The sequence below is a fragment of the Typopeltis vanoorti genome, chromosome 23 (genome assembly GCF_054136105.1).
Source record: "Typopeltis vanoorti isolate ZY-2024b chromosome 23, IOZ_Tvanoo_1.0, whole genome shotgun sequence".
Lineage (NCBI taxonomy): Eukaryota > Metazoa > Arthropoda > Arachnida > Uropygi > Thelyphonidae > Typopeltis > Typopeltis vanoorti.
Genome location: NC_143571.1, coordinates 39,318,973 through 39,344,915, shown reverse-complemented (window position 1 = coordinate 39,344,915; position 25,943 = coordinate 39,318,973). Strand labels below are relative to the sequence as shown.

The 25,943-nt window shown below is 37.0% G+C and overlaps 1 protein-coding gene across 2 annotated transcripts in view; it reads left to right on the top strand.

Annotated features, from left to right (window-relative positions):
- Positions 1-25,943, top strand: part of Vps16A (vacuolar protein sorting 16) — a 432,364-nt gene that overhangs the window by 9,687 nt on the left and 396,734 nt on the right. For both annotated transcript variants that reach the window (XM_090412822.1, XM_090412821.1), the window contains exon 2: positions 1,618-1,712. In XM_090412822.1, coding sequence (XP_090268948.1) covers positions 1,618-1,712 — 95 coding nt within the window. The remainder of the gene's footprint in view (positions 1-1,617; positions 1,713-25,943) is intronic.

Genomic DNA, 25,943 nt, shown 5'->3' with positions numbered 1-25,943 from the left:
AAGCAACCAACATGATGAGTGGTCTGTGGAATGTTTCCTATGAGGATAGATTCAGGATGTGTGGACTGCAGAAATTGGTAGATATGCAAAAAAGGGGGATATGTTAGAAGCATTTAAGTTACTTAAAAAATTTTATAAGATTGATGCGGGGGAAATGTTTCGGCACTTGGCTAGATGGACCAGAAGAAGAGGTCATTCCTGGGAGTTGGGTTGTGGGGACTATATTTTTTCTTGGAGAGCTGTGAATGGGTAGCCAGAGTCAATTTTGAGTTCTCTGTTAATGGGTTCAAAGAGAGGTCTGATAGATTGTGTGGGCAGTTTGGGTCTCCTATGATAAGTCTTCAGACTCCATGGAGGTGTCCATACATTAATAATAGAAAAGGATTAAACCGAGAATATACTTCTTGGCATCTTTAATTTATGAAATATAGCCTGTGTATTGACTGATATTATGTTGCATTTACACCATATAAAATTGTTTTGACCTGCTTTTTTCTTTGCAATTTGTCATATGACTTTTCCAGATCTACAAAACATGAATACAGATCCTTGAAAATCTGATCCAAACAACCTATGTTTTGGCCTGAACCCATCTTGTTCTTCTCCAAGCTTCGTTTCCACAATTTTTCTTTGTCTTTTCTGAAGTATATTTGCATAAGCCTTACTAGGTACACTCAGTAGGGAAATTTTCTCTAATTCTTACTTTAACTTTTATTTTTGTTTATTTCCCTTTTTTATAGATGGTACTATGAGAGTTCTCCAATCTCCTGGAATTCGATCTTTTGACCAGGTATTCTGAATAATGCAGTTTAGTCACTGTAAAACTTATTTTTCCAAACAAAAGTAGGCTAAATAGCCATAAAAATAATAATTATTTTTCCATATTTGAGCATTTTGGTCAAATATTATATATTCCAGCTACCTTTCACATTTCAAGTTTTGATGACTTTTTCTACTTCAAGTATCAGTGTGCGATTCTGACTGCATTCTTTTTCACTGGTTTCTACCACTGTGCTTTCAATGTTTGAAATTACTCCAGAGTAATTACTCTGGACATCCCAAACATCTTTATCTTCAGTTTTCATATCATCTTTGATTCTTTTTACATTACTCAGAACTCCATTTCTAAGCCTCTGGAATATTTTGCCACATTTCTGATATTTACTTTTTATGTTCTTATTAAACTTTTCCCATGATTTTTGTTTAGCTAATTTTACACATTGCTTCACTTTCTTACATTTTTCTCTTATTTTCCCAGAACACAAGCTGACTTACTTGTCAGGAACTTTCAATACTACACTTACTGCTATTTTCATTTAAGAAAATGGTAATAGGAATAGCATTTTGGAGGAAACAAAGCATTAGTAAGCTTGTACTTTTGTTTAAATATTGCATTGATAGAAATTAAATGTTAACTGTTATGCTGTTTCACATGTTTAAAGTAATCTGGTCAATATGAAATGTCTTTTTCTGCCTTTTTATTGGTATTGTATATAAAAAGCTTTTAAATTCTAAAAATTAAAATATTTTGAATAATAATTTTGATTACTGTGGCACCTATGTCAAAATTACTTGCATTTGGACCTGATTGTCTATAATCAAAATGTTTTCTTGTAGAAAGAGTGAACTATATTGTATGGAATGGCCAAAGAAGTATCGTGTCAATTTTGTAGATGCTGTTGTAGCTGCTGCTCAGTTTGGTGGACCTATAGGTAAGGTGGTTAATTTGTAGCCTGATTTATTTAAAGTCATAATTATAATAAGAATAAATAAAACAAGAATATAATATCTTTTCTTGTAAGTTAACATAGTGAAATTATCTTTTTTTTTTTAATGTCTAATTGATAGCAAGAACTCTATTTGAAGATTCTGATACTGAACTTAACCTATGATGTTGAGGAACTTATGGCTTTTCCATAACTGAAGAATGGTCATATGACCACAGTGACAAGTTTAAATATTTATTTAACTAAACTACTTAAAAATATTTTGAGCATCACATAAAAATTATCAGTGAAACAAACTAAGAGAACAATGAAAATTCAGATTAATGATTAGCTTCTTGCAGTAGGAGGAAATGACAATTTTTGTATATATGGCAGCAGGGCACTGGCACAAATTTAAAATTTGTTTCTCATTTTCCGATCTACCAACAACAAGAAATAAACAGCAACAGCAGTATTGCTTCCTCAATTGAGCTGAAAATAGCAATATGTGAATTTCTTTTCTTAGACTATATGTCTGACTACAATCAGAAGACTCATTGTAGGAAACCCACACTAACCTTTATACACATAATATCTTTCCTTAAACTCATTCACTGTCAGGGAACTTGCAACTAATTTTGGCAATCCATTCCAGTCACTTACCATTCTCCAAGCAACAAATCTATTTTGAAAACACTTACTTACCACTTTGTTTCATTAACATGGAAAAAAAAAAAGAGATAAATAATACTATTTATTTAAGGCCATGTATTTCAGCCTGGATATTACAGGTCATCATCAGTTAATTACAATAATAATTACTTTACAGTGATGATGGCCTATAACACTCAGGCTGAAATGGCTTTAATTAAATAGTATTACTTATCCTTTGTGTTTTTTCATGTTAATTGAAGAAATCTCTCATGGCACAAGTATCTCTTAAACAACATTCTTACACAACCTCCAGAGATTACTGTTAGTTCTCTCTCTCTCTGTTTGTCATATATTGAAAAATTTCCTTTGTGTTGATCTTATAGAATCTCTTTAATAACTTGTTCTCTCTTTTCTGCCTATCCAGCCCATACACCTTCAACCTATCCTCATAGGGAGCATTCCACAGACCTGTTATGTCTCCCTGATTCCTCTTCAAGAAACACAGGTGACCAAATCATAGCCATATAAAGAGATAGAACCTACTTATCATTACGTGTTAGTGTATTTTTCAACATCCAAGTACTCCAGTTACTTTGTAGCAACATTCTACATTATTAAGTCCTACTTTTTCCCTTAACATTTTTGAATTATTATTATCATCAGATTACCATGGAGTCAGAGACTCATCGTGGGAGGTAGGAGACCCAACCATGCTTTAAACTGATTCAATGTATCTACATTTACAACATACTCAGGCAATGCACTCCACTCACCAACCACTCCACCAACAAAAAAGACAACTGCCATATTCCTTGATATGACTGCTGCTTTCGATCGTGTTTGGATCAAAAAATTAATACAAACAGTACATGATATTGGAATTAGAGGAAACGCTTTAATCTGGATTGCTGATTTCATTAGAGGAAGAAAGATCAAAGTCAGAATCAATGCAGCAATATCAAGAGAGCGGAGAACCTGGGCTGGTGTTCCCCAGGGCTCAGTACTCAGTCCCTTACTATTCCTTCTATATGTCAATAACATTCATCCCTACCTTACAGAAGACACAAAAGTAACTTGATATGCAGATGATATAGCCATCTGGCACACTAGTGCTAAAATCAAAGAATCAGAGGAGATTCTAAACAAATCCATGAGAGGATTAGAAAAATGGTCAGATGAAATTAAACTCAAAATCAACCCAGACAAAACAAAACTAAGCATCTTTAGTACAGACAGGAAAAATAGACATTCCTACACTCCCAATGTCATGATCAACAACAAGCTAATTAAAAAAGTCACAAATCCAAAATACCTTGGTATTATGCTTGATCGGGAATTACGTTTTGCACAACACATCTCTAACACTTCCAACAGAACTCTAAAAAAATTATATATACTGAAAAGGCTTTGTGGAACAAATTGGGGTGCAAAGCCAAAAATCCTCAAAACTACTTACACTACACTAATAAGGCCAATAATGGAATATGCAGCACCTATCTGGTCACCTTCGGCCTCATCGGTAAAGAAAAAATTAGACAAAATACAAGCAAAAGCATCCAAGATTATCATTGGTGCAGTCTCATCCACTAACAACATCAGAGCCTAACAGGAATGTGGGCTTGACCTGCTGGAGGACAGATGAAAATTTGCCACCATAAAATTCATAAATAATATCAGAAGCTACCAAAGTGATATCTCCCTAAAAACTTATTAACATTGGAATCAAAAATGCAGACTTCACAGATTATCAACTTTACAATATGATGACACTATCAGGAAGGAAATAGGTCTTGATCAGCTAAATGCCCACATAAACAAAGAACCTCAATTTTCCAGTCCTTTACCTTCAAATACCTCCATAAATCTAAATCTTACCAAACTCTGTACAAAAAAAGAATCAAAAGAAATGCTCAAAGAAAAAGGCCTAAATATTACCAACCTTCTTTCATCCTCCAAACAGGTTATTTGTTATACTGATGGATCATCAGACACCAATATGATTAATAGAGGCGCTGATGTTCTCCTTCTACTCCCGAAAGGTGAAAAATTCAATAAAAGTTGGATCTGGGAGAATCGCTTCCAATTTTACCAGCGAACTGTACACAATAAATAAAGCACTTGAAACCTACTTAAAACTATCATCATCTCAACGATCTGAAGGAATTATAATTTACAGTGACTCAAGATCAGCTATGGAGGCAATCAAAAATGGCAATACCAAGCTCACACAAGACATCCACAAACTTTTAAATCAACTGAAGTGTTAGGAAAAAGTTGCATTTTACAATGGATTCCTGCTCATGTAGGCATTGATTACAATGAAGCAGCTGATAAATTAGCAAAAGAGGCCAGAGAACTCAACCAAGAAAACTCACATTATAACTCTGGCTGATGCCAATGCACTAGCAAAAGATAAACTAATTCCACTGAAATCGGTGATTCAACATCAAATTCCTGAAATCAGTGCTGACAGAAAGATCTCCGCCACGATAGCAAGACTACAAACAGGACGTTATAGAGAAATGAAGATCAACACAGATGATATGAGAACATATAGAAACTGCAACAACTACCCCAATACTGAATTGACACCCACTCACATCTTTACTTGTCCAGCAATTACAGCAGCTTTGCAAGAAATAGATCCTGAACAACAGCTCTATACAAACAAAATCATCGACATAGCCAAAGCAGTACAAAGAGCACACGGAAACATCTAAGACTCTTCAAAGGACAAGACAACAGCAACAACTCCATTTAAAGAACGTGCTCCTCATTCCTCTGCTCACACTCTCCTTATACAGTTTCCAACAATGGCCTCTTGTTCTACCTCCTCTCCCATTCTATGAAAAATCTCTTCCATGTCATCCTGATAACAACGCTGACTAGCTTATATGTCTCAATCATATCCCCCCCCCCTCCTATTCACAAGGCTTTGCAGCTTACATTCTCTCAATCTGAATCTATGTGCCCACATTCCAAAGACCACCGACTACCTTTGTGAATCTTCTCTGGACCCTTTCCAACATATCCTCATCACCATGAAAACCCGGTGACCAAATCTGTGCACGGTAATCCATATGAGGCCTGATCAACATCTTATACGATGACATCATAACATCTATTTCTACATGTCAGGGTCCTCTGTATCATTTCCATTGCCAAAAGTTATGTCATGTGGCCTCTGATTTTCAGGTACTTGTCCACCATCACTCCTAGATATCTCATCTCCTCTACTTCCTTTAAAGTATCCCCACCAAGTGTATACTTTGAATAGCAGTATTGATCAGATCTCACAACTTTACACTTTGAAACATCGAAACGACAGTTCATGCAATCTATTCAAGTCCTCTTGTAAGGCCATAACATCCACTTGACTCTGCACTGCTCTCCCCAAATTTTCATCATCTGCAAACAGCTGTATATCACTAGTTAAACCTATTCCAATATCGTTAACATACAAATTGAACAACAATGGTCCCAAAACTGACCCTTGTGGTACACCAGTAGTGACCTTCCCTGTTCGGGATAATGCACTCCCATACACAACCTTCTGATACCTATCTGACAGCCAGTCACTGATCCAACTCAGAAGTCTGTTATCTAATCTCATCTGTTTCAATTTATTTAATAGTTTGTTCTATAGTAGCCTATCAAAAGCTTTTGGAAACTCCAAGTACACCACTGTTTATGCATCTCCCACGTTCAAGGTCACTTTGTTAAAGTACATAAGATAGTAAAACATGATCTCCCTTTAACAAATCCATGCTGATAACCACAGGGAATATTGTTGTTATCAACCCATTTCTGCATCCAACTTCTCACCAATTTCTCCAGTACCTTCACCACAACTCCATATATACAGATTCGCCTATAATTTGAAGCTACCACCTTATCATCACAATATAATAAATTTAGTTTAATCCTTTATCCAAGTGTAAACAAACAAAGTTTGCACCTGAAAATATCTTCAGGACTGAGGTAGGGTGATATGACCTCTCCACTGTTTCTGCCTAGTATCACCACTCTTGGTCTGCCTCCCACTAACGAGACCTCAATAAAAGTTGAAACCGGTTTGGGTAGTGGCCCTTCTCTCAATGTATAGCACTATACATGTCCACAAGCGGGATGTGCTTTGCATTATGGGAGATACTGAGACAAGAAGTGATGAGAACTTGATCCACCTTTGCTATGAGTTGCCAAGGGATGTACCACCTTACCTCAGTCCTGAAGATATTTTCAGGTGCAAACTTTGTTTGCTCACACTTGGATAAAGGATTAAACTAAATTTATTATAGTCTAACCAAGTGCAAAATAAACTTCCAAAAACCTTATCACCACCTTTATGCAGTGAAACAATTTTACCCTCCTTCCACTCCCTTAGAACCTGTGCTGTTGTAAGACTCAGCATTTGAAAGATGACCTTGCTAATGCTTCTGCCTTGGTATCTTCACTTGGGCCTGGCTCCCACTGAAGAGACCTCAATAATGGTCAAAACTAGTCTGGGTAGTTGCCCTTCCCTTAATGCATAACATTATGCATATCTGCAAGGAGATGTGTTTTGCATTATGGGAGATACTGAGATAGGAGTGTTGGTAGCTTGCTCCACCTTTGCAAGGAGTCGCCTGGTGTTGTACCACTTTACCCCAGTCCTGAAGATACTTTCAGGCGCAAACTTTGTTTGCACACACACTTGGATAAAGGATTAAACTAAATTTATTATCCTATCACCTTATTGACATCAAGGTTATTTATTTCCTCAAATACCTTCTGCTCACTCACAATTGAGCCATCTTCTCCTATGTCCTCTACACTTAAGTTCCTCATGATTCTACCCTGATCAGAATGAAACACCCTTATAAATTGATCACTGAATACCTCAACGATGTCATCTGCAGCAGTTACCATTCTACCATTTTGATCCATCAACATCATCTTATCATGATCATTCTTCCTTCTACTTGCCACATATCTAAAAAAACTTTCTGAGGTTTTTCTTCTCCTGATTTGCCAATTTCTGCTCATACTGCGATTTTGTTTTCTTTACTGAGTCATTCTCCTGTCTTTATACTCTGTTCTTTATACTCTTCATGTAACTGATTATTACCATTATTCGCCTTGTACTGCTGCCTGCCAAATTAGCTTTATCTTCCAGATTTCATGTTAAGCTCCTCATTCATTGATTTTATGTCTATCTTATTCAGCCTTTTGGCCTTCGGAATACATTCACACATTGATGCTGTTATGTATTTCTTTGTCAGTTCTCAAGCAGCATTTATTTCCTATAGCTCCTTAACAGATAAGTGTTATTTTGAGTAATAATTGGTGAATTTGCATAGTATCTACATAGTATTGTTTACTTTTCGTATTTTAGCGTGTCTGGGTGATTTTTGTGTGTTTTCTGAGTATTTTAAATAGTCAAGTGATAGATACGATTATCTGTGCACATGGCTCGCATTAAGAGAAATACAAAGATGGCATCCAGGTCGCCAGCTTTGTCTAAAAATTTTAATTTAAAGGATTTGATTCGGTGTACCGTTTTGCGAAATGTATGCATTGAGGAGAACGGTTGGAGTCTGGTTAAACAACGATAGTGGAGTGAATGTGTGCAGAAAGTGTAAAGAATGTGTGAATTTAAAGAGGGTTTCAGGTCGTGTGAGTGATGTTGTTGTTGAAAGTGAGAATCTAGATAACAGTGATATGTTAGGAATGCATAGTGATGTTTGCGAGGTAGTACCTGATAGCTGTGAGAGTGGCATTGAGTTCAGAGCGAATGAATGAATTATCGGAGAATAAAAATGATGAGACTGATGCAATGACTGAGATCGCTCGGTTACACGGAGCGATACACAGAGTAAATCGGCAGCTGGAGCATTGGCAAAAATGTTTACCAAGCGTACCGACTAATAAACGGCAAACGTATGATAGAAAAAATAAGAGTATGATAGTGAGTGTAAACAAAATGAAAGAGCAACTGTTGTATTGAGATTCCTTAGTAAGAGGCGTGTTAGTTGAGAGTTTAACAAAATCGTACCAACCTGGTGCGAACGTTAAGGATGTAAGCGAGTCACTTAGAATGCAAAAGCAGCGGGTGAAAGAATTGATAGCGGTAGCAGGTACAAATGATTTGAAAGGAGACAAAAATGGCTATGAGTGAGAATGTGAAGGAATTGCTTGAGATAACAAAAGAGAAGAGTGAGAGAGTTGGGATGGTGAGTCTGTTGCCGCGGTATGACAGTGAAGAGTATAGAAGGAGGGCAATAATTGCTAATGACTTTATGCGTGAATTATGCATGACGAGTGGTGTGGAATTTGTAGATGTGTGGAGTGAGTTTGATGGGCGAAAGGATTTATATAAGATGGATGGTTTACAATTCAATGGATTTCGTGTACGGAGACTTGAAAAGGTGTAGTCGAATGTAGTGGAAGTGAATGTGCAGAATCAGGGAAACGAGAGTTATTAAGGGGGAGGGGAAGGAGATATGCAGACTTTAGGGAGACAGTTGAGCGTATGAATGTGTGTAATATGCCCAAGCGAGTACGACGAATCAGAATGGGATAGTTAGTATAAGGTATCAAAATAGGGATGGGACAAATTGGCTTCTGCAATTCATGTATACTAATGCCAGAAGTATTAGGAACAAGAAGGAAGAATTTTTGGCCTTGGTTGCCACTTCCAGACCACAGGTTATTGGCATTAGTGAAACATGGCTGACAGAAGATGATATAGCTAGTGGGATTGAATGTGAGGGTATGGTGTGTTCGGGACTGACAGGGAGAATAAAATGGAGGGAGGAGGATTATTAATGATAGCTGATGAGCTACAGCCAAGGAGAATAGAAGTGGAACTGCAGGATAGAGAAAAGAGCACATTTTAGGCTATTTGGTTTGAGATTGAAACTAGCAGAACAAAATATACAGTTGAGTGCTGCTATAGACCAGGTGATGGAATAGATGGTGGAGATAGTATGCATAAGCAAATAGAAGAAATGAGTGGAAGGAGGGTAATTATTATGGGCGATTTCAACTATGGTAACATTGACAGGAAGGAGGAGAGGACACACATGGGACGAAGGAATTGGATTTTATGCGGTTATTAAGGGATAACTATCTGCGACAGCATGTAATGGAAAATACTAGGGGTCAGAGATTGCTTGACCTAGTAATTGCATCTGAGAATTTGGCTGTAAAGAATATGACCATGTTGCAACCAATTGGTGAGAGTGATCATAGGGTCTTGACTTGGGAGGTGGCTAAAGGTGTGGAATTTACAATTAAGACAGGGTACACGTGGAATTATCGGGCTGGTAAGTATGACAAGCTTAGGAGTTTGATTGGTTCAGTGCCATGGCATGTAAAACTGCAAGGGCTAGAGGTTGATAGTGCATGGGAGGCAGTTAGGAAGTGTTTGCATGAAGCAATGGCTGACTGTATACCTAGAGTTCAAGTAATAAATCAAGTAGGCGTTAAATGGATGAATAACACCATTAAGCTTGAGCTGCAAAAAAAGAAACTACTATGGAGGGAATTTAAGGAGAAAGGTGACCGGCAGGCACATGAACGGTATAAAGCGCAGGCCAGAAGGGTAACGAGTGTGGTAAGAAAAGCAAAAACGGATTATGAAAGCACATTAGTCATGCAGGCTAAAGAGAATACCAAGCAGTTTTTTCGATATCTTGCAAGTAAAAGAAAAAATGTATATGGCAGAATAATTTTAAAGAATGCCAATGGTAGGGAGGTAACTGAATCAGTTGATATAGTTGAATTACTGAGCGAGCACTTTGCAAGAATATATCGTTCAGGTGGTGACATTGCAGTAATGAATGAACCAATAGATTATATGGGAATTGTGGTGAATGAAGTGGAGGTGAGTAGTCTATTACAAAACCTTAATATCAATACATCTGTGGGATTGGATGGTATACCAGCTCGCTTCGTACGTGAAGCGGCTAAAGAATTGTCAGTACCCTTGACCATTTTGTTTAATTTGAGTCTTGGTCTGGGTTAGTCCCGAGGGGGTGGAAAGAGGGGAAAATAGGAAAATATTCCTCTACATAAAGGAGGTTCCAAGACTGCTGTTGTAAATTACCGACCGATTAGCATATCAGGAATAGTTGTCAAGGTCTTGGAGAAATTAGTTGAGAAGAATCGAGGATTGGATAGATGAAAATGGCATGCTGTATGGGGGACAACATGGTTTTGTGAAAGGTAGATCATGTCTCGGTAACTTGCTCACGTTTTATAACACAGTGACGGCTGAACTAGATAAGGGTAATGGGTTTACAGTGATTCTACTGTACCTTGCCAAGGCCTTTGACAGGATACCACATGGAACTCTAATCAGTAAACTGCAGCATATATGGGATGGATAAAGGGTTGGTGAGATGGATAGGAGGGTGGCTGATGGAGAGATATCAGAGAGCAGTTTATTCAGGAGTACAGTCCAAAAGATGGCTTGTGACTAGTGGTGTGCTGCAGGGTTCTGTTCTTGGACTACTACTTTTCAATTTGTTCATTAATGATATAGGAAAAGATCTGAGAGGAAGTGTTCACTTGTTTGCTGATGATGCAAAGTTGGGTAGAGCAATAGTGAGTGCACAGGATGTCAAAATTTTACAAAATGATTTGGATAGTTTTGAGGGCTGGACTAAGGAAAATGGATGTCAATTTAATGTGGCAAAGTGTAACGTTATGCATTTTGGGGTGAAAAGATTAGCAGCAGTATATCACATTGGTGGAACCATACTCCAGGAGATTGATGAGGCTAGGGATTTGGGAGTGTTGGTGGATAGGGAGTTGAAGTTTAGGGGGCACATTGCAAAAGTGGCTAAATCAACTCATCAAATCACTTGGTTGCTGAAAAATACTTTAACAAGCAGAGACAAACAAGTTATTGTTCCTCTGTATCGAGCCTTGATAAGATCCCGTCTAGACTACTGTGCCCAGATATGGGCCCCAGGGTTTCTTCTTGATGGGGAGGAGGTTGAGAGGATCCAGAGGCGAGTGACCAAGATGATAGCAGGTCCACAGAATGAACCTTATGAGCTCAGGTTGAAAATTTGTGGGTTGCAAAAATTGGTTGATAGGCGGAAATGGGGTTATATGATTGAGACATTCAAATTACTTAAGGGTTTCTATAAGATTAATCCAGAAGATATTTTTGAGAATAGGACTGGTGGTGGGAGGACTTGGGGCCACACATGGAAGCTGGGCAAGAATGTGGTTAGCAGGGGTGTTAGAGCTATGTTTTTTTTACTTGGAGAGTGGTGAATGAGTGGAATAAGCAGCCAGAGAGATAAGATAAGATACTGTGTGAATGTCGAATAGTTGTTCTTGACATGATGTTAGGGCCTCCCTGGATGAGTCTGTCGACTCCTTGGAGTTGCCTGAAATAATAATAATAATAAAAACTCTGTACTCATTCTATGCTGTAGCTCAAAGCTGTCTCCTAAGCTTGTCATAATCACCAGTGTTATAATGCCACATATATCGTTTCCTCACAAAAGTCTGCATATGGCTAGACACAATCACCTGGGTTGATCATTAAGTGATCAACTCAGGTGATTGCTTAATGATCACTCTCACCAACTGGAGGAAAGTGTGAAACCCCACTCACAATTATATTCTCTGATGAAATGATCAGATCTAACTCTGTATCCTCATGTGCCTTCCTTTACATGCAGCCTGAGATAGTTCTGTCTCTCAAGATCTCAAGAAATTCATTTTCCTTATTCGCAGATGCTATCTCTTCATTCCAGTCTACATCGCCATATTTAAAATCACTCATAATAATTACCCTTCCTTTGTTCACTAATCAAATCAATCAAACGAATTAAATCTACTGCTTCAAGCTTGTTATGCTGCATGGAATGAAAAAAACGTATGTGCAGACAGCTAGATGGGACCATATTGAGATAGGTTCTTTCTCTTACTCCTTTAATAAATATTCATATGAAACACTTAGAGAATAATGCCCTCAGTACTACTAATCAAATCTTAAGCTAGCTGTGGTTGCTATGTAAATGATATGGTGTACAACGATATCCATTTTTAGTGCATTTAAATGGCATTTAAAAATACATTTCACTCGAGAATAGGAATCCAATAACTGTCTCCCCTTCCTAGACACATTAGTTGCCTGACCATCAAATTGTTCATTTTTCTTTTTTTATAAACAGAAAACAACAACATTCACACTCCTAACTGAGTGACACAATGACCTTGACACTGATGCATAGGAATACTACAGAATTCATTTATGTGTGCTACACTTTAATAGCCATTAGCTACAACCCCAGTAAAATAGATAAAATACTACATATCTCTCTCTCAATATACAAGCCCATAACAAAATTATTCCCCTCTCTTTTACATCCCAGATATGTTTGAAAAGATATCCAAATTATTAAATAAATATAACTTTCATACCACTTTTTAATGACACATACCGGCCTAGTTGGCAGAGTGGTTAGCCTATCCGCTCTCCAGCCAAAAGGCCGCAGGTTCAACTCCCCTGTGGATATTTGTGATTGTCTGTGGAAATGCTAGTGGTGGAGGTGGTGGGCGGTAGATGCCGTTGTTGTAGTTGGTAGATTGAGTGGAGACGGAGAGTTGTAGAGTAGGTGTCCTCCCTCGATGAGTCTTTGGACTCCCTGGAGGTGTCACGTAATAATATTAATAATCCAAGATGATAGTCACAAGCTCAAACACCTAGTGTCTGCAACTTAGCCTATTAATACTACCACTAATGACAGACACTGAAGATATGTCAACATCACCATGAGGAACAACCTTTCTTGGAATATGCCCAACTCTCTGTCCACCATTACCAATTCCCCACCCTCATCAGTTTTCTGCAATCATGCCAATTTATTTAAATCATCCTTCACATATTTACATCACCTTTATCAACTACTTCCCTTCTCAGTTTGCTCATTAGCAAACAACTGAATATTCCCCTTTAAATCTTTCCCTATATGAAATTAAAGATAAGTAGCCCTAGTACAGAAGTCTGAGGTACTTCATTAGTTCACCCACCCATTTGCTCCAACTTTTGTAATAGTTTTCCATGTGGTATTCTGTCAAATGGCATTGTGAAGTCCAGCATGACTTTGCAAAGACATTTGATAGAATATCATGACGTAGCCTTTTCTCTCCTGTAATTCTGCTGTCATCACTCTGTTATAAAACATCATTATCTTCATCAATTTCTTGATTATGTACCCAAGGGATGTTCAAACTACTATGACAACACTGCATTAATTAAATTTGCATTATTATTAATTCTCTATCAGCAATTTTTCTTCAGATTAGTCTATTGTTTGTCATCACTCCAATATTGTTGTATCTAACATTTTATTCTTATAGGGCACTTTTTAACTGAATCAGTGCACCTAGATTAGTCTTACTCTGGTTCTCTTTTCTGCAATCTTGTTATGCTGCATGGAATTCTGTTTTGCTAACCCTTTCCTCTCCCATTATGTTTCAGTGACCATATCACCTTAGGTTAGCATTGCTCCCACATTCTTGATTGCTAACAGTGTCAAGTTCCTTTATAATATCTTCATTTTTAATATGATTCTTCCACTGATGTCATCTGTTTACTCCCCTGATTTTTTTCCAAACTTGCATATTTGTGGTTTGTAGTCTTTGATCAAGTGCTTTGTTTCTAACTCAATTCACAGATACATAACTTAACTGGTTTGAATACTGCCTTATGAACTGCTAGTTTGGTGTTTTGGCTGATTTATCTTTCATTTCATATAAATTTATTTAGCTGACTCTCCACTATACCAGCTTTGCATATTTTGTTTCCAAATTCATTTGCCATCTTCGCTAAAAACTGTGCCTAAATAGCTGAAACATTTTACTTGTTCTTTGGGTTCTCTATTGAGAATGCAGATAAAAGTTTCTATGTTCCTGCCTGTTTTCATAGTTTTAAACTTTTTACTGCTGATTTTCATCCAAAATTTGTTACAGCTGTTATTCGATTTAGTTAGAGAATTCTGGAAAGTTGCATTGAATGTGTTTGGGAGTACAGCATCATCTGCATAAAATAAAGAGCTAAGTTGGATATCTCTAGTTTCAATACCAGGCTGGCTTAACGTCACTTTCTTTCATAATGTGATCCATATAGATAAATAAGAGTGGAGATAATGGGTAACCTCATCTTATCTCTGATTTTACATCAAACCATCTTCCTTATTTCCTTCAATTCTAATTGTTAATTTATGACTTAAATATAGACTCCGAAGAATGTGAAGGATCTGTGGTTGGTTTGGCTAAATGAGAAGAACAAAAATGTCAACATATGTGAGAAGTGTCGGGATAGGCTGGACCGTTTAGGAATGGAAGCTGACATTGGAATCATAATGGAAGAACTTCTGCCGGAGTTCATGAAAATGAAAAATGACCTTCATCTTCTGCATGAGGAATTGGAAGTGCTCAGTAAGGAGATACTGGAAGTTAAAACTGAGTTTAATGTGTTAAACAGAGAAATTAGGACTATAGAGATTACTTTAGCTGAAGTAACTAGAACAGGATTACTTATGGGTGAGTCTTTGGTGAATGATGCAGTAATAAATAGTATGGGAGTGATTGGGAGTCAACAAAATAAAACCACAAGTGGCCTAGAAGAAATGAGATGTCATGAGAGTGGGGGGATAAGTAATAGAGCGTTGAGTAATGAAACTGGGAGAGTCAACCTGAATAGCGTAGAAAATGAGTCCATGAGTGACGCTTGTGTGGACTTGAATGAAGTTATGAGTGGTAAGATATATGGTGATTCTATGATTAAGGGTATGGAGAGTGGTATGCATGAGGAGTGCTTGGCTGGTGGGACAATAGAAAGAGTGGCTTTAGCAATAAAGAGAGGGCACGAAGCAGACAAGATGATAGTTATGGTGGGTACAAATGACCTGTGTGGTGGTATAATTCAGGTAGGAAAAGATTTAAGAACATTGTTAGATATTGTGAAGAGGAAAAGTGTCAGTGGGAGGATAGTGTGTATGTGCTGCCTCGTTTTGACAATTACGAGTTAAGTAGACGAGCGATGATAATGAATGATATGATTGCAAGAATGTGCAAAAAAAGAGGTCTGGAATTTGTTGATGTTTGGAGTGTGTTTGAAGGAAAAAAAACAGTTGTATGCTGCTAGAGATGGACTGCATCTGTACATGGAAGGATATAAGCGATTGAAGAAGTTACTGTTTTCTGAACAAGTCGAAGTAATTGGGCAGGGAAAGCAATATTGAAAAGGTTGAGTGTAAGAGAGAGAAACTTTAGCACTGATTGTATATTTATTGATCCTTATTCGCAGAATAAATTGCAGAAGAGAGGGGATAAAAATCGGCATGGGACTACTGAAATTAGTGACTTATATATCAGTTCTAAAGTCGGTACAAGATCTAGAGGGAATCTGCAATTTTTGTATACCGATGCAAGAAGCATTCAGAATAAGAGAGAAGAATTTTTGGCATTAGTCAATGCAATCTCACCAAAAGTTGTAGGCATTAGTGAAACTTGGCTGTCAGTAGAAGATGTGGTCACTGGAATTGAATGTGATGGGTACAGTATTTTCAGGGAGGATAGAGAAGATAGAACAGGGGGAGGAGTACTGTTGATGATAGCTGATGTGTTGCAGCCAAAGAAAGTAGTATATCAAGATGATAGCCATGTGAATGCGAGTTCATTTGAGGCGGTCTGGTGTGAAATAGTGACCAATGCAACCAAATATACAGTTGGATGCTGCTATAGGCCAGGGAGTACAGGGGGAGATATTGAATTCATGCATCAGCAAATTAGTGCAATGAGTGCAGGGTTAGTGATTATTATGGGGGATTTTAATTATGGTGATATCAATTGGAAGGAGGAAATATCACGTAGCAAAAAGGAAATGTAGTTCATACATCTTCTACGAGATAATTACTTGAAACAGCACATAACTGAAGGGACACGTGGTGTGAGAGTGTTGGACCTGGTTATTGGTTCAGAGGTTATATGCATAAGTAAGTTGTCCTCGTTACCTCCAATGGGTGAAAGCGATCATGTGGTATTGACTTGGGAGGTTGCAAAATCTGTGGATTTTTCTGTTAAGAAGGGGTATATGCGGAACTACAGGTTAGGCAATTATAACAAGCTTCAGAGTGAGCTTGCAGCCATCACATGGCAGAACATATTGCAGGGGAAAGATGTTAGCAGTGCATGGGATAAAATCAGTGGGTATCTGAGGAAAGCAATATCAGATTGTGTCCCCATGGTCAGGAAGTCAAACAAGGCAGGCATTAGATAGATGAGCAGTAGTATCAAGCTTGATCTGCAAAAAAATAAAATGTTATGGAGAATTTACAAGGAGAAAGGCGATCAGTGCACCCACGAGCAGTACAAGGCTCAAGCTAGGAAGGTTACCAGCATAGTAAGAAAAGCTAAATCAGATTATGAGAAGACCTTAGCCAAAGCGATCAAGGGTAATCCCAAAGAGTTCTTCCACTATGTGGCAAGTAAAAGGAAGAATGACTTCGGAAAGTTAAATTTAGTGGGTGCTGATGGCATCGAGGTGACAAAATCAGATGTAATAGTCAGGTTACTGAGTGATCACTTTTCAAAAGTCTATCACCCAAGTGAGGATATCTCTGTCCCTGTAGCAATAACTAATGTGAGAATTGAAGCTAAGAAATCAGAGGTATTTAATATATTGCAAAATTTAAATGCAAACACTGCTGTAGGTTTAGATGGAATATCAGCTCGGGTGTTGCATGAACGTGCAAATGAATTGTCAACCCCTCTTACTTGGATATTTAATTTAAGTTTGAACTCTGATATGGTCCCTAGGGAGTGGAAGTTAGGCAAAGTGGTTCCTTTGCATAGGGGTGGCTCTAAAACTGCGGTAGTTAATTACAGACCAATCACCATCTCAGGAGTAGTGGTAAAGGTATTGAGAAGTTGGTTAAAGACAAAATTCAAGAATGGGTGGATCGGGATATGATACTCTATGGAGGCCAACATAGTTTTGTTAAAGGTAGATCCTGCCTTATCAATCTATTAACTTTTCATAACAGAATGACATCTGAGTTGGACAAAGGAACTGGCTACACAGTGGTACTTCTGGATTTTGCTAAGGCTTTTGACAGGATACCCCATGGAACACTGTTACGCAAATTGGAGCAGATGGGAATGGATACTAAATTGGTGATATGGATAGAAGAATGGCTCAAGGAGAGATACCAGAAGGTGGTGTATGGAGGAGCCGAGTCCAGGATGAGGCAGGTGACCAGTGGTGTGCCTCAGGGCTCTGTGCTTGAGCCATTGTTGTTTAATTTGTATATAAATGATATAGGAAATGGCTTACTGGGAGATATTCAGTTGTTTGCTGATGATGCAAAGTTGGGTAGTGTAATAAAAAATCAAGCCAATGTTGAAAGTTTGCAGGATGATTTAAATAAGCTGGTGGAATGGGCAAAAGATAATGGATGTCAGTTCAATGTGGAAAAGTGTAAAGTCATGCATTTTAGGATTAAAAGATTACCAGCTTGTACTACATTGATGGAACAGTACTCCAAGAGATTGATGAGGCTAGGGACTTAGGGGTGTTGGTAGATAGGGAGATGAAGTTCAGGGGACACATTGCTAAGGTGTCCAAGATTGCACATAGGATTACTTGGTTGTTGAGGAACACACTGACATCCAGAGATAAAGAGGTTATTATTCCCCTTTATAAAGCGTTGATACTTCCACATTTGGATTACTGTGCTCAGGTGTGGTCACCTGGATTCCTTGGAGATGAGGAGGCTGTGGAGAGGGTTCAGAGAAGAGTGACCAAGTTGGTGAGTGATGTAAAAAATGCTCCCTACGTTGATAGATTGAGAGCTTGTGGATTGCAGAGGTTGGTTGATTGGCAGAGAAGAGGGGATATGAAAGAAACATTTAAATTACTGAAAGGTTTTTATAGGATTGATGCAGGGGAAATGTTTCAGCTGTGTGATAGTGATGGAAGAAGAAGAGGTCATCCCTGGAAATTAAAGAAGAGTGTGGTTAACAAGGGTGTCAGAACAAGGTTTTTTGCCTGGAGGGTGGTGAATGAGTGGAATTAATTGCCTGACTTAGTTGTGAGCTCTTTGTCTGTAAATGAATTCAAGAAGAGATATGACATATTGTTTTGCTAGTTTGGGTCTCCTGCGATGAGTCTACTGACTCCATGGAGATACCCGTAATAATAATTATATTCCATATACCCCATATAATTGTAGTGTTTTGAAAAGCATTTCTCTTAGCACCTCATCCTGTGCCTTTTTCCAGGTCTACAAAACTTAAGTACAGAATCCTTGTTATATCCCATGATTTCTCAACTCTTTGTTGTAAAGTGAAAGTCTGATCCTGACAACTTCTGTTTGGTCTGAATTCATCTTTTTCTTCTCCCAGAATTGTTCTCAGCCTTTTTTTCAAGTATACTTGCAACAGTCTTACCTGAAACACTTAGCAGAGAAATTCCTCTGTAATTCACCCATTCAGCTTTATTTCCTTTTTTGTTTTTAAATGGGAACCATGAGAGCTTTACTCCAATCATCTGGAATTCGACCTTTTGATCGGGCCTCTGGATTATGCACAACTTTTATACCTCGATATTTAAGCATTTCTGGTCAAATATCATCTACTCCAGGTGCCTTTCCACATTTCTGGTATATGATAGATTTTTCTACCTCAAGTTTGCATTCCTCTTGAAAATTTTCTGCTATTGTTCTGTCACTGCTTGTTTCATCTGATAGTCTCTCAAAGTAATTATTCCAGACATCTAGGATATCCTTATTTTCAGTTTTCATGTGATGTGACCTTTATCCTCTTTGATTCCTTTTACAGTATTCTTTCTCTCATTTCTAAGCTTTTTCAGTAGCCTCCATTTTGCCACTTTCCTGATATCTATCATTTATATTCTTATCAAAGTCTTCCCATGATTTTTGTTTAGCTACTTTTACATATAGCTTAACTCTCTTACATTTTTCTGTTCTCTTACATTTTTCATTTATTTGTTTGGAACTTTTGGTATGCGTTCTTCTTTTCCAGGACTGCTTCTTTAACTTCTTGTGTACATGGCATTCTTGTTTTTCTATCCTTGCAAACTTCACCATATCCTTCCCTAACCCTATCAATGTTTTCTTCAGAGTTGGCCACCAGTACTTCAAGGTTTGATTCTTATTTTTCAAGTATTTCATTTTTTCTTCAATAATGTTTGTATAGTTGAGTCTACAGTTTACATGTAAAAGCTGCTCAACTTGAATAATTTTTTTAAACTGTCTTACATGCTGTTTTTCTCAGTGTGATATTCATTTTTATCCTACTGAAAAATAATTGGTCACTTTCAAATCTTCTGTACACTCTTGTCTCCTTGCAGAAAAAATTTCACTGCCAACAATTACATAGGCAATGAGGCTTTTTTTATTTCTTGTTCTCTTGTGACCAGCATGTTAATGAAAGCACAATCACATTACGAGAAGAATCTAGCCAAGCAGACCAGAGGAAATCTCATAGAGTTAGTTACGTGGAAAGTAAGAGGAATAATGACTAGGTCAAATCCTCTGTACACTCTTGTCTCCTGGCAGAAAATATTTCACTGCCAACAATGACATAGGCAATGAGGCTTTTTTTATTTCTTGTTCTCTTGTGACCATCATGTTAAGGAATCACATTACGAGAAGAATCTAGCCAAGCAGACCAGATGAAATCCCAGAGAGTTAGTTATGTGGAAAGTAAGAGGAATAATGACTAGGTCAAGGTAGATTAACCTTTAACCTTAATGGATGCTAATGGTGACGTGATGATAGAAACAGATAAAATAGTTGCGTTATTTGAGTTACCACTTTGCAATGGTATATCATCCAAGTGAGGTTACTGCTGTAATATGTGTGACAGAAACTTTTGTGGGAACAGAGGTGGATGAATTAGATCTTCTTAGGATATTGCAGAATCTCATTGTAAATACAGTAAATATAGGATTAGAAGGGATATCAGCTTGAGTTTTGCAAGAATGTGCAAATGAACTGGCAATGCCTCTGATTAGGCTCTTTAAGTCTCAGTTCCAGAAGAGTTTCAAGGGAGTGAAAAAAGGACAAAATAATTCCCTTGCATGAGGAAGATTCTAAGACTGCAGTAGCAAATTATAAATCAATCAGTATCTCCAGCATGGTGGTAAAAGTACTGGAAAAATTGGTCAAAAAGAGAACTCAAGATTGGCTGGATAAGAATATCATACTGTATGAGGGACAACATGGCTTTGTGTTGGGTCAGTCATGCCTTAATAATTTAGTAAATTCTTATAATAGAGTAACAGCTGAGTTGTATGAAGGAAATGGTTACATATTATTCTATTGGATTTTGCAAAGGCATTTGACAGAATATCACATGGAACTGTATTATGTAAATTAGAACAAATAATAGAGATGGATATGACACTGGTTATGTAGATGAGAGGATTGCTGCTGGACAGATATCAAAAAATGGTATGTGGAGGGGCAAAATCAAGGCGAAAACCTGTAACTAGTGGTGTGCCAGAAGGTTCTGTGTTGGAAACACTACTGTTTATCTTGTACATAAATGATATAGGAAATAATCTGAAAGGAAATACTGAGTTGTTTGCTGATGATGCAAAATTAGGTAGAGCAGTAGTTAATCAAGGTGATGTGGAGAGCTTGCAGGGTGATTTAAATAGGCTGTCAGTATGAGCAAAAGATGATGATTGTCAGTTGAATGTGGAAAATTGTAAAGTTATACATTTTGGGATACAGAGATTACAAGCTGTGTACTACTTTGATTGAATTGTACTCCAGGAAATAGGTCAAGGTAGAGATGTAGGGGTTGTGGTAGACAGAGAGTTAAAGTTTAAAGGACATATTGCTAAGGTTGCTCAAGTATTGTAGTTCATGAGATTACTTGGCTGTTGAAGAACACACTGTCAAGTAGAGATACTTGTAAGGAAGTTATTCCACTTGATATATCTACATCTGGATTACTGTGCTTAGGTCTGGGTTTCTTGGAGATGAGGAAGTGGTGGTGAAGATTCAGAGGTAAGTGACCAAGATGGTGAGTGGTCTGTAGAATGTTCCCTATGAGGATAGATTGTGTGTGTAGATTGCAGAAGTTGGTTGATAGGAGAAAAAGAGGGGATATGACAGAAACATTTCAGTTAAAGGGTTTTATAGGATTCATGCAGAGGAAATGGGTCAGAAGAGGTCATCCCTGGAAGTTGAATGTGGGTGTGGTTAGTATGAGTTTTTGTTTGGAGAGTTGTGAACGAGTGGAATGGGTTGCCAGAGTCAGTTGTGAGTGCTTTGACTGTTAATGGATTCAAGGAGAAGTATGATAGATTGAGTGGATAGTTTGGGTTTTCTGCTATGAGTCTGGACTCTATATGGAGGTGCCCATACAATAATAATAATCTATTTATTTGAATTTTCATACATCTCTGTATTGGAGCAGTGTTAGTAACGAGTGGTCTATAACCTGAGCAGAAATCCATTAGATACTTGCATTATTATTAGTTTTGCATTTTTCTCCAGATTTTACCAAATTTTCCTGTATGCCTGGTAGGTAGGATTCATTTTGTACTCTGCTGTTGAGATCTCTAACAAGGCTCACTTTTTCCATTTTCTTTATGTCAGCTGTTTCTCTAATCATTAAAAAAATTGCTCCACTTCTTAGGAGAACCTGCTGTATGACCATAACTACAAAAAAGTTTCATTGTCTGTTTCCCCATTTTGAAGTATGTCCACATAACTCTACTTGCAATCAAGGTGTTTGGTGTTGAATGCTAACACTACTCCTTCCTTTCCCTTATTATTTTTGCCTGAATGTGACATCCTATACTTATTATTTAGTAAAATCTCATGTTTTTATCTCTGTTTCAGTAATGCCGGTTATGTCCATGTGGTACTTTTCTAGTTCTGCAGATTCAATTTTCTTTCCAGTAATTCCCCTTATATTGATGGTTCCTATCTGCAGTTCTTTTGACATTGAGTTTATTCTTCTTCTAGAGGTTGAGTGGATTTGTTTTAGTAGCTGACTTTTCACTGTCTTGGTTCCCTTGCAAAAACAGTGGTGGCCTTGTCCCAAATATTAAAATCAATCAGCATCTTATGAACTTTCCTACATTCCTCCAAAGACAGCATTCTGGTCTATAAACATCCTGGGGTATACGAGATTCTGTGTTCTTGTGGAAAGATGTATGTAGGTCAAACTGGGATAAGTTCCAAAATCCATAAAAATGGAACATGTAAGCAATGTTGAAAACAAAAGGGAAAAAAAAAGTGGACTTGTAGCACATGTTCTCAAAGAACATCGCACATAAATTGCCATGCATCCTCCATGCCTTATGTAGACGAGAAATACTTCAACAAATTGTTCAAGGACTCTTCCTAGGTTATTTGCTGAAAAGGCACTAAATAGAAACAAGGTGATCCTTCACAACATTTGGAAATCATTAATTAATATCACTAAAAAACGCACGTATTAACCACAGTGATAAGTTTTAATACGTAAATATTTCATCCCAAGTATCTTCAATACAGTAATTCAAAGAATACTAGGAATAACATACAGTTAGGGCACATGATTACAATGGAATCCCAATATACATGCAGTAGTGTGTTATAGAATTGAATTAAATATAACTGGGAAAAAAAAAAAAAGATAACATATATAAAGAGATTATTTTGTATGACAATTTCCCATGCTTTAGGAATAGCAAGAACGTCATTACAGTTTAAATTTGGTTTGTGTAGTAGGGCTTCAGCACTTTCTTTATATAAATGTTCATGTTTATATAAAGATCTATGTAAAAGTTTTGTCTTTTCCCAATGGATCCTATGGTTTGGATTTTCAACTCTGTGTTGAGCGAGGCCAGATTTCTGTGCTTTGAAAAGACGAATGTGGTCCTGATGTTCTGAAATGTGTTTCTGAACAGATCTACCTGTCTCTCCATAAGACAACTTGCAGGAAGTGATGAATTCACCACACGTTTCATTGTATAAAAAAAAAATTAATATGTGTAACATTCAAGACCTCTTCTATGCCAGCAATCCCATAAGAGTTTACACAACAGTGTAGAGACTGCACGTAACATGCCTAATGATAGATGTGATTAAACTATATTCTAGTCTTTTCAGTTTATAGAAGTAGCAGCTTTGGAAAAATTTTAGTTTTTTGTTGGTTTTTTACTTATGTTAAATAACCTCCTGAAGATTCCATCAGACATATAGACAGTGAAACCTGACAAGGAAATACATCTAATGTTAATAAAAAAAAATCTGCAAGTTAAAACCTGGTTATTTATTATTCATTCATAGTTAGACTTAAACAAGTTTAGGATTATTTAACTGTCCATCTAAATGTGTGTCACAATGATGCTTTAGCATAAGTGAATATTGTGCAAACCAGAGTGTTAAATATTGTTTAAAGAATGTCAAGTAGGACTTCATAGGTGCTACAGAATTAATGTTCTAAAAGATAGAGTTAAATTGTTTAAACTTTAATTAGTGCAAAGTCCTCATACCATGTGTTTACTCCAAATATTGTTACCTAAGTACAGTAAACACAAGAAGTAATTCTTATTTAAAATTAAGAGTCATGACTTATATATTTAAGTGATTGACAAAAGCTAGCCATTATATTATTTTGTACAACTGTTTCCTGTTATTAAATTGTTCTGGTACTTAGAACTGAGTCATTCCTGAAATCCACAGTCACATCTCCGTATTTATTTAGAAGAAGAGTAACCTTCTTTGACTATAATCAGGAAATGAACTTGTATCTCCTACCCACTTCTCTCACACCTGTGAATTTATTGCCCTCAACACTGGTTGCAACAAGTATCACTGCACAATTACTTAAAATATTTTAAATACCCTTAGAAAGGAGGAGATAGATAGATTTAGCCAATTCAGTATTATGAATCTAGTCTATATAAACCATACATTTAAGAAGCAATATAATACCACTTATATATTGTACTTGATAAGAAAAAATGTTATTGTTTTTATCCATATTTAATCATGGCATAAGCCAACTAGAAGTTTGCTTATGCTGTGGTTAATCATTAAGTATCTTCATGATTAGTTTTTTTGTATATTAACACAAGTTGCTCTAAGCATCTTCCTTCCTAGGAAGTGTGCTTGGTTGTGGGTTCTTGTATAGCTGTCAGAATCATTCATTTATGAATCAGAATTATGTGTATGCACACCTACAATGCCAAGAATTTGAAGTATAGAAAAATATTTCTTCAAGCCATTTCAGAAAAAAGTAAATTGACTTGCAACAATATTTTTAAAAAAAAGTGAAATTACTTTTTGAATTGTCTTGAGTCTTTTTGGTGAGTTTCAGTTCAACTGAGGAGGTTACTGGCCTTCCTCCTACAATCTAGCTTGATGGTGGGGGTGCCACCTTAAAGTAATCAAGCTTGCCTTGGTTAGTGGTTATTAAAGGAAAATGAAATTCCCCTTAGCCCTCGATTACTCTAATAGCTTCAGGGGAGAGTGGAGGAACCCCTGCAGAGTTAGAAGTATTTAGGATAGTGAAGATTATAGTATGGTCTCCTCTTCTATAGATGTTAATAGAGGAGATGAAAAAAGGATCAAGATGAAGAACAAGACTGGAAAGAAGTAAGGCTAAAAGAGTGAAGGAGGCCATACTTAGCTCAGGTACCCGGGTATGCCAAGCCTGCACTTGCAATTGCAAGACCCCGGTGGTCAAGACAATTCAAAAAGGATGGACCCTATTGGAAATGACCCAGCTCAGAGAATGGATACGATTAGGACATGGACACAAAAGCAGAAAAAGAAGATGTCTGATATTTGGAAGCTAGCAACATGGAACATTAGAAGTATATACCATAAAATACAAGAATTAGACCAAACCTTGGAAAAACAAAAAATAAAGATAGCTATCATTACAGCAAAGAAAAAACAAAAAGGAAAAGATGAAACTGAGAATTATATCTATCTTATAGTGGAGTAAAGATGGAGGAAAGGGAAAAGTCAGGCAAAATGATGTTCATACATAAATCTTTGAAGAGAAATATTATACATTACAACTACTGGAATGATAGAATCATAGAGACAAGACTGAAGATATATAGAGGATATTTGACAATAATAGGCACTTGTACCCCAGAAGAGGGAAAAGAAGAATCACATTTTTTTTTTTTTTTTTTTTTTTTATCAAGAACTACAAAAGATTATAGATCAAATAAACCCTTCTGATTATATTATAATAATGGATGGCCTAAATGCAAGAATTGGTAACACTTCACATAAAGCTAACATAGGACTGATAGGTGAACCAACATATAATAATAATGGGAAGAGATTAAGAGCATTCACCCTATACATATAGAATAATGAAAACCTACTTTAAACATAAAGATATTCACAGATTTACCTGACAGGCAAGAAATACAAAAAACATTATAGACTATATAATAGTTAATATGAAATTATCAAATATGATCATATACACCAGAGTATATAGAGGAACAGAGATAGAGTCAGACCACTACTTACTGGTAGGGAAAATTAAATGGAAACCAAGATTGGAGGGAAGAAA